The 14372-nt window shown below is 37.4% G+C and overlaps 1 protein-coding gene across 9 annotated transcripts in view; it reads left to right on the forward strand.

The window, feature by feature from the left end:
• Positions 1-14372, forward strand: part of Dym (dymeclin) — a 359511-nt gene that overhangs the window by 23453 nt on the left and 321686 nt on the right. For 8 of the 9 annotated variants that reach the window (XM_048806245.1, XM_048806244.1, XM_048806242.1 and 5 more), the window contains one exon: positions 7769-7955. In XM_048806245.1, coding sequence (XP_048662202.1) covers positions 7816-7955 — 140 coding nt within the window. In that variant the 5' untranslated portion in view covers positions 7769-7815. Of the gene's footprint in view, positions 1-7768; positions 7956-14372 lie in introns of those variants that run through there. The other variant, XM_048806248.1, reaches the window with a different exon arrangement.

Consider the following 14372-nt stretch of genomic DNA (forward strand, 5'->3'; position numbering starts at 1 on the left):
TCCACAATGGCAATGTGCCAACTGGCAGAGTCCCTGGGCTTTTCTTTTCTATTCTTTTTAAATCTTCACCATGATGGTTCCATTGTGATATATTTAACAACTCCTCCTTAAAAAGCCATGGGCTACATTTTTGTATTGTATCAACGTATGCCCTGATTGTTCTTGATTTTACTGAGATGCCTCCTTCCTCTAACAATTTACTTAACACTCTTTTGGTTTGTTTTTTACTAATTTCTGATCCCATATTTCTACCATAATACAACCCAACAAGATGATGCCAAACAAAACCGAGACAGAATGAAACAAAAATGGAACAACACAAAATCATTATAGCCTTTCTGTCCTCCTGAAATGTCCATCCGTCCTTTCTCCCTATCTGTTCCTCAGACACAAATAGTTTTTCCTCAGATGTGAGCGGTTTTTCTTCCGTCTCATCCATCTCCAGGGACAGACAACTTAAAACAAAAGTGAAGCAAACAAAAGAAGAATCTTAAAATGGCTACCCATCCTCTCACCCTGCCCTCCGGGGCGAGCAGTTTACCTTATCACTTACCCTCAGTCATGTTCCCCGCACGGGCCACCAAATGCCGCAGTCTGGCTGGGCACAATTCAGGAGCCATTTGTCAAGAGAAACGAACACACACACCACACCACACAGCTCCTCAGGAAAACCCTCAGAGCCCAACTGCCACCACCAGCTTCCCACAAGCCTCTCAACCTCCCCCACTCCTCCTGCTCTTGAGGCTGATTGGCTGGGTCGTGTGGGTGGAGCCAAAAAAGTCCCCCAATGAGCAGCTCCGTGGTCTGAAAGGGCAGGGAAACAGCCCAATGAGCATCACCGCAGAGGAGCCAATCAGTTGGCAGCTAGAAGTTTTCTGGCAGCTGGAAGTTTGCTGGGACCCCTTTTGGCTGAGGCTCTCAACAAGTTCTTATACTCTAGAGATTTTTTAAAAAAATATTTCACTGAGGCCTACTCAGATGTCACAGGAGTTATTGGGCAAATAAAAGAATTTTAAAGTTTTGGTAAAAAGGAAATAGCAGTATCCTTAAGAAGGTGGAAGAAGATAAAATCTGTTGTATGTTTCTCAGAGTTAATGAAGTTAATGTAGCTTCCCAAAGACCCAAATACATATTTTGGTTTTATTTAAAGGACCGTAGAGCTTTTGAAAAATTTTATTTATTTATTTTAATTTTGTGGTGCTGGGGATCAAACCTGGGGCGTTATTCATGTAGGCAGGTGCGTACCACTGAGCTACATATTCATCCCTGATAGTCCAATTCTGAATAAGACTTGAAAGAATTTTTTTTATGTAAATAGGTTATAAGTGAAAGTACAGTCCAAGATACCAAGTAGCTAGAATGTGAGATCCTAATATCTCATCATTTGATAGTATAGATAATGAAGTGATATGTAAAAATAAACAACAGAGGTGTGAAAGAAAGTTACCTGTTAGTCTGATTTTTGGTGCTACTCCCGATTGAACCCAGGCCCTCAAGTATGCTAGGTAAGCACTCTACCACTGAGCTGCATGCCACCCATGTTAGTCTGATTTATTGGCATCTTTGGGACATGTAGATTTTTATTTTATTTGATTTTTGTTTATTTTTAAGAACTTATTATTTTGAAATAATTATAGACTCATAAGAAGTTACAAAAATAGCTGGGCGTGGTGGCGCATGCCTGTAATCCCAGCAGCTTGGGAGGCTGAGGCAGGAGGATTGTGAGTTCAAAGCCAGCCTCAGCAAAATTGAGGCACTAAGCAACTCAGTGAGACCCTGTCTCTAAATAAAATACAAAATAGCGCTGGGGTGTGGCTCAGTGGATGAGTGCCCCTGAGTTCAATCCCCATTTAAAAAAAAAAAAGTTGCAAAAGTAGTATAGAGAAGTCCTGTGTACCTGTGTATTTTTCACCTAGCTTCCCCCAGTGTTAATATAACTGTAGCATATTATCAAAACCAGGAAATTGATATTGGCACAATATAATAGCCACAGACTGGACTTGTGTTTCTTCAGATTTTTCATGCACTCATTTTTATCTGATGTTTGTGTATAGTTCTGTGAAATTTTATTACATGTAGATTCATATAATTAACACAGAAGATACGGAAACTTTCCATTCCTACAAATGAATTTCTGTTCTCTTTCATTGTAGTTTTATCATTTCTTGAGTGTTTTATATATATTTGTTCATCAAAACACTTATTAAATTGTAAAAAATTTAAATTATAAAAACTCCTTCCCCCAACTGGTCCCTATTCTTGTCCATTTGTTCTAGCATTATTTGTTTAAAAGACTGTCCTTCCATTGTTCATTTGATTTTGCACCATTGACAAATATCAATTGTCTACAACTTCCCTGTGTTCATATATAAATATACAACCAGTGTAACTCCACATCACAACTATTAAGAATGGGAAGTTATTACTCCATGTATGTATGTCAAAATACATTCTACTGTCATATATAACTAAGAGGAACAAATTTTAAAAAAGTTAAAAAAAATCAATTGTCTATACGTTTGTGAGTTCATTTTTGAATCTTTCTTTCCCTTTCTCTCCCTTCCCTCTCTTCTTCCCTCCCTCTCCCTCTCTCCCTCCCTCCCTCCCTTCTTTTCTGTCTCTCTACTTGGAATTGAATCCAGGGGCTCTCTACCACTGAGCTGCATACCTAGCCCTATTAATTTTTTTGTTTTGTTTTGAGATAGGATCTGGCTAAGTTGCCCAAGCTGGCCTGGAACTTGTGAGCCTCCTGTCTGCCTAGTTTTCCATGTAGCAGGGATTACAGGCATGCACTGTTGGGTCCAGGTGCATTTTTCTATTTTGTTTTATTGCTCTGTTTATCAATCACTATTGTGGGGTTGAATTTAATTCCCATTATTATGACTAAGCATTGATTTATGCTTGTTAGTAAATTTATACAATGTAATAAATTTGGAATTTATATTTTGGAAATATCAGCTTTAATTTATATGTTATTTTTTTGAATTTTTTAATATTTATTTTTTAGTTTTTGGTGGACACAACATCTTTATTTTATTTTATTTTATTTTTTATGTGGTGCTGAGGATCGAACCCAGCACCCCTGCGTATGCCAGGCGAGCGCGTTAACACTTGAGCCACATCCTCAGCCCTAATATATATGTTATTAAACTGTATTAGACATAGATTTTCTTAAGCTTGCTAATTATGTGCCTCAGTAAAGAATAAGTCACATTTTTGTTATCATTACTTTAGTTATGATGGTAACATTCTATGTTCCATGTATATTAAAAATTTAAATTTGAATAGGATATGGAATGTTGGAGTTTAAAATATATTTACTTTTTTCTTTTTTAATTTATTTATTCTAATTTGTTATATATGACAGCGAATGCATTTCATTTTATAGTACACATATAGAGCACAATTTTTCCTGTCTCTGGTTGTGCACAAAGTAGAGTCACACCATTCATATCTTTATACATGAACTTGGGGTAATGATGTCCATTTCATTCCACTGTCTTTCCTTCCTCCTTGTATTTACTTAAAAAAAAAATATATATATATATATATATTTAGTTGTAGTTGTCAATACACATGCTAGGTGAGTGCTCTACTGCTGAGCCACAACCCTAGCCCCCCTTTTTAATCAAAGTTATAGATGGATGTGGTTTTAAAAGCTGTCAGACAATATGATGAACTTATAATAAATTGCAGGCCTGGGGTTGTGGCTCAGAGATAGAGTGCTTGCCTAGCATGCGTGGGGCACTGGGTTCCATCCTCAGCACCACATAAGAAAATAAATAAAGGAACTATGTCAACCTACAACTGAAAAATAAATATTAAAAAAAAATTGCGGGCTGGGGATGTGGCTCAAGTGGTAGCGTGCTTGCCTGGCATGTGTGCGGCCTGGGTTAGATCCTTAGCACCAAATACAAAAGCAAAGATGTTGTGTCCACCGAAAACTAAAAAATAAATATTAAAAAAAAAATAAAAATAAAAAAATAAAAAAAATTGCAATACCACCTTCCCCATTATCTAGTCCTTTTCCCCAAAGGTGGCCACTTTCAAATCTATTAGCTGATGCTGTTGTTCTATATCTCCTTATAACTAATGTACTTTTACAGTTGTTTTTTAAAAATTTAGTAATTTCCATATTTTCTATTGACTCCCTACCTGTTATGGAAGATGAAAATTTAAAACTCTTAAATTGTCCTTCTCTCTTCTTTATTCTGGAATCTTCTCAATATATACATTACAATTTTGGGTTAAATCTTTAATATTTAGATGATAGTATTTAACACACAAACACACGCACGCACGCACGCAGGCAGAGGACTGAACCCAGGAGACTTTTACCACTGAACTACATCCCTAGTCCTTTTTGTTTTTTATGACATTTGTTGAACTTTATTTATTTATTCTTGGTGGGGCTGGGCTGGGGATCGAACCCAGGGCCTTACATAGGCAGTTTTTCTACCACCAGGCTACATTCCCAGCTCTGAATGTGTCTGATACCTCCTTTTTTTTTTTTTTCCCAGTACTGGGGATCAAACCCAGTGCCTCATACATGTGAGGCAAGTGCTCTGCCTCTGAGCTACATGAACAGTTTTTATTTTCCCCAAAGCATGTAGTCTTTAAAAAATGATTTAATTGTGTTTTGTGATTTTTTTCAATACTGCTGTGTTCTCAGACATCTTGTAACAATCCACATAATAAAGTCAGACACATCAAGTGATCTTCAGTCCTACTTTTTATTTACCTGGAGATCCTGGGGCTGTTTTGACTCTTGCCTGACCTGCTCTACTGCTCTTGTCCTGTGACTTCTCTTCACCACTAGTTCAGGTTGAATCCCTGTTTCTTGAATTCCATGTCTTTCCTTGTCTTGCCTTATTTCCTCATATGTCTTCCTGGGAATGGGTCACTGGACTGTGTTTTGATTATTGACATGTCAAAAAAGTCTTTATTCTACTTGCATACTGAATTGGTTGGTAGCTTGGCTAGTTGTAGAATTCTAATAAATTATTTCCTTTTAATATTTTAAAGGCATTGCTTTCCTGTCATCTAGCTTCAAGTATTGCTGCTGAGATGTTGAAAAACCATTCTTTTCTTTTTGAAAGTTAATAATATGAGCCAGGTGCAGTGGTTCAGGCCCAGCAGCTTGGGAGGCTGAGGCAGGAGGGTTATTGAGTTCAAAGCCAGCCTCAGCAACTTACCAAGGCCCTGAGAAACTTAGCAAACCCCGTCTCAAAATAAAAAATAAAAAGGGCTGGGGATGTGGCTCAGTGGTTAAGCACCCCAGGGTTCAATATCTAGTACCAGAAAAAAAATTAATATGAAATAAATGGTAATAGAGAGTAATATAACAAAAACCTACCTACATACTGTTTCTTTCACCAAATGTAAATGTTTGCTATTTGTACTTAATCTCTTTTTCCTTCTGTCCCCTCCATCCCCTTGCAGTTATCAATTCCAGGGCCTTCCAAATACTAGTCAAGGGCTCCACCCTAAGCTTTATCCCCAGCCCCCTTTTCCCTTTAAGAAACTACTTATGGATATAGTTGAAGCCCCCTCACCTTTCTGATAGCATTAGAAATTGGTGTTTGTTTTTCCTGTGTGCTTTAATACTTGGTATTAGATAGGAATATATTCATACTATTGTTTGCATGTTTTAAAGTCTTACAAATGAAACTATAGCATGTACATTATTCTATAATTTTTTTTCATTTTTACACATTTTATATTTTTAAAGATGTATTCATATTGATCACTCTAGCCTGATTCACTCATTTTTCAGAAGATTTTTAAAACATATTTTTTTGGTTGTTGATGTACCTTTATTTTTTTATTTATTTTTATGTGGTGCTGAGGATCAAACTCGGTGCCTCACACATGGTAGGCAAGTGCTCTGGCGCTGAGCTACAATCCCAGCCCTCTGATTCATTCATTTTTACTAATGTATTGTATCCCATTGTAAGACTTTAATTTTAATTTTAAATAGCTTAAAATATGTAAAGTAATTTTGAATGGGGTATAAAAGGCCGGTGTTGTGTTTTATTGGTAGAGTGCTTGCCTAGCATGCCTGAAGCACTGAGTTCCATACCCAGCACCACATAAATAAATAAATAAACAAAATAAAAGTTAATAGTAAAAAGGTAAGGAACTCATGCGTTTTATAATAGTTCTTTTTTTGGGGGGGTGGTACTGGGGATTGAACACAGGGTACTTAGCCTCTGCACCGCATCCTCAGCCCTATTTTTGTATTTTATTTAGAGACAGGGTCTCACTGAGTTGCTGAGCACTTTGCTTTTGCTGAGGTTGGCTTTGCACTCCCAGGATCCTCCTGCCTCAGCCTCTCAAGTTGCTGGGATTATAGGCATGCACCGCTGCACCTGGCTGTAATAATTCTTTATAGAATTTTCTAGTTTGGCTTAACAATGCCTATTGTAAGAAGTTAAACCTTATAATTAGCTGGCTTGATATGGAGGCTGAATTGACTAGGGAGGATGAAAACAGGGGCTGTGGGTTCAGATGCAGGTGCCAAGGAGCCAGATTGGTATTTCTTAGATGTTTCTAAGACCCATCTGCCCATGTACATTGGGGGAGCCTCATGCCCTCATATAAGCAGCTAGTTCAGATCTGTAGAGAATACAAGAAGACATCCTTCCAAATTCTGCCCTTGGTTTCCTTGCCTTCATGGAATGAGGAGGGGCATGAGTAAGAAAGTCAGTTACTAATAAACATTCTCACCTGAATGGAACTTTTTCTGTCACTGAGTCCACATAGTTTTCTTTCATTTTGAAAATAGTGTAATTATTGTTAATCTCACCACCATCTTATGATTCAGTGACACTTATTCTGAAAATTGTGATAAAGCTTGTTCTAGAACTAAGTTGAGTGTGATTTGAGGAAGAGAGTAATTCATATTTGAACTCAACTATTAGTTTTTTCCTTAATGACCAGGCACAACATATACTGTAGAGCCTTGTGTATAATTATTCAGTCACTTATTCTTTTCAACATATTGTTTAGGGAATGCCTATTACATGTTTGTCTAGTTAATGGGGATAGAAAGATGAATTAAGAGCTATCATCAAAAAAAAATTCAAAGTTTAGTGAAGGAGTATGTCAACAAATACTGTATGTATACTTAGCAGAATGAGAGAGAATTATATGTGATTCCTTTAGAATTGGGAGCTCTTTCAGGAGAAGCAGGTAATTCAGGTCAGCCCCACAATTCGTGTCAGTAGAACATGGTAATTACTTGAACTACTTTCTCCTCCTTGCACATTCATGCCTTGTAGTCTCTGTAATTGCCTCTACCTCCCAGCCCCCTTTTTTGAGACAAGGTCTCTCTATGTTGCCCAGACTGGCCTAAAACTTGAGATCTTCCTGCTTGATCCCTGAGCAGTTGGCATTACAGGTGTGCACCACCAGTGGCTAGTCTCTGTATTTCTTTACCACCATTGTCTCAATTGTAAATAAGCCTCATTTTCGGAATGTTTGTTAATAAGTTACCATAGGTATAAATTTGCTTTGAGACATTTTCTTGAGCAGAGGTAGTCCCATCCTAATATCTGAGGTGCAAGTATAGATTTGGATTCTTATGTTTGTGTTGGCTAAGTCTTTCCCCTTGTAACTTTGTATCTGATGTCTAATATACTTACAAATAAGGAGAGATGTAATTTCCTTTAGTAAGTTTATAGTTTTTTTTTATATGTAATTAAAGGTGGGAAAAGTTATGATGACTATTTGAACAAGTTTGAATTTTTTCTCCATTTTTTTCTAGGTTGTACTGTGGAAATGCAGGTGTAAATTATCTTACCACTTTAGAAGATGGGATCAAACAGCAGCAGGATCAGTGATCTTCCTAAAAATGAGTACTTAAAAAAGTTATCAGGCACAGAATCTGTCTCTGAGAATGACCCATTCTGGAATCAGCTTCTCTCCTTTTCTTTCCCTGCACCAACTAGCAGGTAAGAGATTGCCTGGAAATTGAAAAATTCATATAGAAGGCCACACTAACCTGTGTGATATGCTACTTTTTGAAAGTATGTTTTAGTGTTTGTTTGATCTGTGTCTGTCTCTCTCTCTGTCATATATATACTAATAGAAAATCCAAAAGGTATGAACAGTAGGAAATACGTTTTTCTCTCCTTTTTTACTTCACTACCTCCTTTCTCCAGAAATGATTGCTGCTAGTAGTTTCTTTTAGAGATAGTACAAGGTTATTTTTTAAAAATATTTATTTTTTAGTTTTAGGTGGACACAATATCTTTATTTTACATTTTTATGGTGCTGAGGATCAAACCCAGCGCCTCGTACATGCTAAGCAAGCGCTCTACCACTGAGCCACAACCCCAGCCCCAGAACAAGGTTATTTAAGCATATATCCCATGTTGTTTAAATACAAAGGATAGCATATATACATGCTATTCTTATTCTGTTCCTTGCTTTTCCCCAAAAGTTAAGTAAAATATGTATTTTATATGTAAGAATACACAAAACTGCCTTTTTCTTTTAATTTTCTTTTGTAGTTATAGATGGACATCATGCCATTTTTTATTTTTATGAGGTGCTGAGGATTGAACCCAGTGCCTCACACATGCTAGGCAAGTGCTCTGCCACTGAGCTGCACCTTTTTCTTTTTAATGGCTACAAACTAACTGGAGAATATATTTAATCAATTTTCTATTTGATGAACATTTAGACTGTTTCCAGTCTTTTGTTTTAATAGATGATGTTGAATATATCATTTCTCATGCATAGGAATCTGTCTTTAGAATAAATTCCTTGAAGTAAAATTGTGGGGTCAAAGTGTATGTATGCTTCTATAATTTTTTTATTCCTTCATCCTGGGAATTGAATCCAGGAACACTTTACCACTGAGCTACCTCCCTAGTCCTTTTTTATTTTTTGAGACAGGATCTCACTAAGTTGCTGAGGGTCTCATTAAGTTGCCCATGCTGGCCTTCAACTTTTTGTCTCAGCCTCTCAAGTCACTGGGATTATTATAGGTGTGTGCCCTGTGGCTGCTTTCTAATTTTGGGAGTTATGCCACACTGTGCTTCTTGGAAGTTTTACCAGTTTATGCTCCTATGAGCAATGTAAAAAAGAGCCTGTTTCTCCACATCTTTGTCAATTTAATGCAATTTTTACATTGGATCAATGAAAATTTGATAGATGAAAAACAGTAGTTAACTTTAACCCTTTATTATAAAAATTGACATGTAATGTAGGGTAACTAGAATATTGCATTTCCATATATTCAATGAGTAGATTTTTTTTTTTTTTGCCAGTGCTTGGGATTGAACCTAGGGCCTTGTGCATGTGAGGCAAGCATTCTACCAGCTGAACTATATCCCCAGCCTCTCAATAAGTACATTTAAAAATATATATATATTTTTAATAGCCTTCTGGTAAGAGGCTGAATAGTTCCCTGCCCCCAGATATCCATGTCCTAGTTCCCATGATCTGTGAATGTTATGTTAATGTGGCAAAGAGGAATTAGGGTGGCAAAGAGGAATTAGGGTAGCAAATGGAATTGCTAATCAGATGATCTTAATTAGGGAGATTATTTGGATTATCCAGGTGATTTTTAGTGTGATCACAAGGATTCTTGAAAGTGAAAGAGGGAGCAGGGGAATAAGAACAAGTCAGAGTCATGTGGTGTGACTAGAGGAGGACTTAGCCTGCCCTGGTTGGTTTTGAAGTTAGAGGAATGGGGTCATGAGCCTAGAAAGGTGAGCAACCTCAAGGAGCTGAAGGGCTCAAGAAAAATGATTTTGTCTTAGAGCCTGACATCCTAATCTTAGCTCACTGAGACTTGTTTCAAACTTATGAGCTGTAAGATAATAAATTTGCATATTTTACACGACTTTATTTGTGGCAACTTTTATAGCAGCAATAGAAAACTAAAACTTTTTTGAGATGTGATCCACCCACTATTTCAAGTGTGTAATTCATTGTTTTTAACATAGTCACAGAGTTGTACAAGTATCTCCACGAGTAATTCAGCAAGACCCTGTCTCAAAATTAAAAAAAAAAAAAAAAGGCTCTGGGGATGTGGCTCAGTGGATAAGCACACCTGGGTTCAATCCTTGGTAACTAAAACAACAGAACCAAACCTAGAGATTGAATAGGCTTTGAGGTAGCAGGTGCCCCCTTGACAGTTAGGGGCTAGGATTACCTTGTTATGAATCATTCAGGGTTAAGATGAGTCTCTGCAGGCAAAGACTACGAATCCAATATTTCTGAGATTTGGTTACTCCTCGAATTCCTTGTATTCATATATGCTATCTTCAAGTACAGCCTGTTTTTGCACCCACAAATTAATATCTGTCAAGTTTTAGAAACACTGATAAGGCCTTCAGGACTAATCTAATTGTTCTTTACTATTAATCATTTTTAGCATCAGAGGAAACTGATTTTGTTAAAACTTCCAGGCCTGGTTGCAAAATCCTACTTAGATTCCTTAATAGTTTAAAATTTTTCACATTACTAATATTACTTGTGAAGCAAAGTCCTGAAATCAAGAATAATTCAAGTAAAGTTTATATAATATGCTAATTATTTTTCTTAATAAAATATTTTTAAGCGATTTACATGACTGATTTTTATGTTTCTAAATTCCATAATAGTAGCAACAATGCAAAACAAATCTGTGCTTATTGTTTGTTCGGTTTGTAGACATCTGAATATTCCCATGTGAAGGTATGGTTTGTGTGAATGCACTCATGGGTGTCCTGCTTGTCATTGAAAACTGAAGGACCCAGGTGATCTTTCAGTGTGTATTGATCCATCTGTTATTTGTTTGTTTTTCAAGCTATAATGTTGAGCTAAATAGAAGACACTTGTTCTCAAAGGGCTTATAATCTTAATTGTAAGTCAACAGTTGGCTGTGGTGAGGTGTGATCAGGGCCGTTATGGAAGTACAGGGAAGCATGCACATGGCAGGAGTATCTCCTCACCCACGCTGGAATGAGCAGGTTGGGTCACAGCTTTCCTGGAAGAAGTGGTACACATTTATTTATTCCACTTATGTTTTCAAAGGTAATTTATTCCCATAGTTTGAGTCTCAGAACATACCAAAGGGTATTTAATGAAAAATCTCCTTCCTGTTCCTATCCCTCTGCTACCTCAGTATTCCTTTCTGAAGGCAGCCAAAGATGACCAGAGTCAGAGGAATGGGGGCTGGGGGCAGAAGACTGATCCAGATAGAGGGAACAGCATGAAGGAGGGAAGCCTAGTGGTAGGGAAGAACATGCCATGTTTTCACAAGTGAAGAGGAGTAGTGAGGGGAGATGGTTTGGAAGATTTGAGGGTTCTTATAAAGAATACTAAGGCATTTCAACTTTGTTTTAATTTTGGTGGATACCATTGAAGGATTTTTATCAGAAAGACAGGATCAAGTTTTTATTTGATTTGATATTTTAGTTGTTTCACCTTATGGTAGCCACTCTATCTTTCAGCAGAAATTATTACTTTTTTTTTTAATGGTACTGGTGATTGAACCCAGGGGTTCTCCTGCATGCCAGGCAAGTGCCTGGCTAAGTCCCAACTCTTTTTAAAAAATCTGTCTTAATTCAGAGTCTCATTAAGTTGCACAGGCTGGCCTTCAACTTTCAATCCTACTGTCTCAGCCTCCTGAGTAGTTGGGATTATAGGCATGTGCATAGTTAGAAGTTATTACTTCTTGACTACAAAGTTTTTGTTTCTCTAAAAAACAGTTGACACGTGAGATCAGATATACATGTTCTAAAGTACAGAGTTAATTGGTATGTGGTCCTTGGTGAGATGGTCATGATTACAGGATTCTGAAAGGTATTTTGGAGGCATTGGGGTGTGCATAAAATCCTGAAGGGGTGGATGATTTAGAGACAGCCAGCAAGAACAAGAGAGTTCAGATGCATTTGAAAAGTATGTGGCCAAAGTCATTGAGGCAGGACATAGCTCAGTCTGCAGGTATGGCCCAGTGGGATACTGGCCTGCCAAAGGAAAATGTTGGTCACAGGGCTTGCTTTGAGTGCTAGAGCCCTCCCAGCTTTGGCAGTGGTGTGAGAGATGAGGAACTATGGTGTCTGTAGATGGAATTTTAAAATTAGAATTTTATTTATTTTTGCTTGAAAAAGATTCTGCCCCCCCCCCTCCTTTTTTTGTGGTTCAAAACCCAGAGGATACTGAGGTTATTCTTTTTTTTTTTTTAAACGTTTGTTGGGTGTAACCTCCCTTCCTAAGGGATGGACTTTTACTTTTTTTTTTTTTCTTTTATTTATTTATTTAGTTAGTTCTCAGCGGACACAACAGCTTTGTTGGTATGTGGTGCTGAGGATCCAACCCGGGCCGCACGCATGCCAGGCGAGCGCGCTACCGCTTGAGCCGTATCCCCAGCCCTGAGGTTATTCTTTATCCCCCTGCATGCCTGATTTTCTTCCCCAAAGGCAGTTCAATGTTATCAGGTTGCTTGAATGTAAAGATATTTTATGCATATGCATACAAATATGCACATATATTACCTTCTTTTTAGACAAAAATAGCATGCATATTATACATGCTTCTTCACTTTGTGTTTTTTTTTGTATTGAATATATCTTAGAGAATCTTGTGTATGTTTGCTGTTTGCTTCCTCATTTTTCTTGATGGAGGTATAGTACATAATTGCTGAGTATACCAAAATTAATTTAACTTTTTTTTTTTTTGGTACTGGGGATTGAACCTAGCAGTGCTTAACCACTGAGCCACATCCCCCAGCCCTTTTTTATATTTTATTTAAAGACAGAGTCTTGCTGGGTTGCTTCGGGCCTCACTAAGTTGCTGAGGCTGACTTTGAACTTGGAATCCTCCTGCCTCAGCCTCCAGAGCTGCTGGGATTACAGGCATACGCTACCAAACCTTGCCATTTACTTTTGTCACTTGGATAGCTTTTAGTGTTTTGTCATTACACATAATGCAGTGAGTAACTTTAAATATAATAGGTAGAAATGATTCCTTATACTGTGAAGTAAATGTGACCAGATGACTTCTATAAACTCACTCAGTTTTGGGAGGGCATGAGAAGTGTTAATAGATTGGGAAGATTTTAGGGAGCATTCAGAATGCTTCCTAACATTTTTCCTGGTGTTTCAAGCAACTGGCCAGGCTGCTCAGATCTAGAAAGGCCTAGAGGCTCTCAAGGATGGGAGTTCTGACCACAGAAGGCTGTCCTGAGAAATAAAAATCTATCTACCTGTTAACTATTTTTGACATACCTGTTAGAAAGCCGAGAATTAGAAGTACAGTCCATTGTGAGCTCTTGTTGGGTGGATTTGGTGAAAGCATTGTTTTAGAGAGCTTACTTCTTAAGTAGGATGTATGATAGGTTGGAAAGAGCAGGAAATAATAACTAGGACAAGGAAACCAAATCTGAGGCATCTATAGTAATGTACCCATGATATGATGAAGGTCTAACTTTCTGCTGTTATATAGGAAATGGAAAATCTTACATCCCTATAAAGACTGACGTTTCCACCTAACAACATTATATAGAACAATATATTTTATGAGTTCTTTTGGTTTAAGTTGATATTTATTTAAACATTAATACTTAATGAGCTTGAAGTTCTAGATCTGAGAGCAGAGCTAAGCAATATGGCAACAGCTTGTGTAATTTTAAGTGGAATTATTTTGTCAAAAGGTGCAGTGAAGCTGGGTGCAGTGGTGCATGTCTGAAATCTCAGTGACTCAGGAGGCTGAAGCAGGAGGATTGTTGAGTTCAAGCCTCAGCAACTTAGTGAGACCCTAAACAACTTAATGAGACAGTATCTCAGTGGTGAAGCACCTCAAAAGTGCAGTGATTTGGGGTGAGATGTGAAGAATGGAGACAGTGAAGCGTATTAAGGGAACATAGATTTTGGAGCCAGACTGACCTTGTCTTGCAGCTCAGTTCTACCACTTACCAGCTCTGTGAACTCAGGCAAGCTACTTAATCTCATCGAGGCTGTTGCTGCTTCTGTGAAATGGAAAAAAAATAATCCCTGCCACTTTAAACACCATGATGCACATGAAATGTCTGACTTTCCTTTTCTTTCAAGGAGTAAATATCTATTAGTTTAAAAGGAGAACAAGGGCTCTGTCTTGAGAGTTTTAAAAATGTTTGAGGACTGAATATAAACAGCAGAAATTTAATCAGTTTTCTCATGATCTCTTTATTTTGATGATTTAAAGTCATATGACTCTTGAACTAGTTGTTCATATGTTTTAAAAATTAGGCCAGACACTGAGTATAGTAATATTTGTCTTTGTGTTTAAATGTATTTTTAAAATAAATGCTACTGTTCTCAAAACGTTCATTGCATTATGGAAATTGTATTACATGTATTGAACACTAGATGGTGCTCATATAAGGCAAAAAGACA

Source organism: Marmota marmota, unplaced genomic scaffold, assembly GCF_001458135.2.
Source record: "Marmota marmota marmota unplaced genomic scaffold, marMar, whole genome shotgun sequence".
Classification (NCBI taxonomy): Eukaryota; Metazoa; Chordata; class Mammalia; order Rodentia; family Sciuridae; genus Marmota; species Marmota marmota.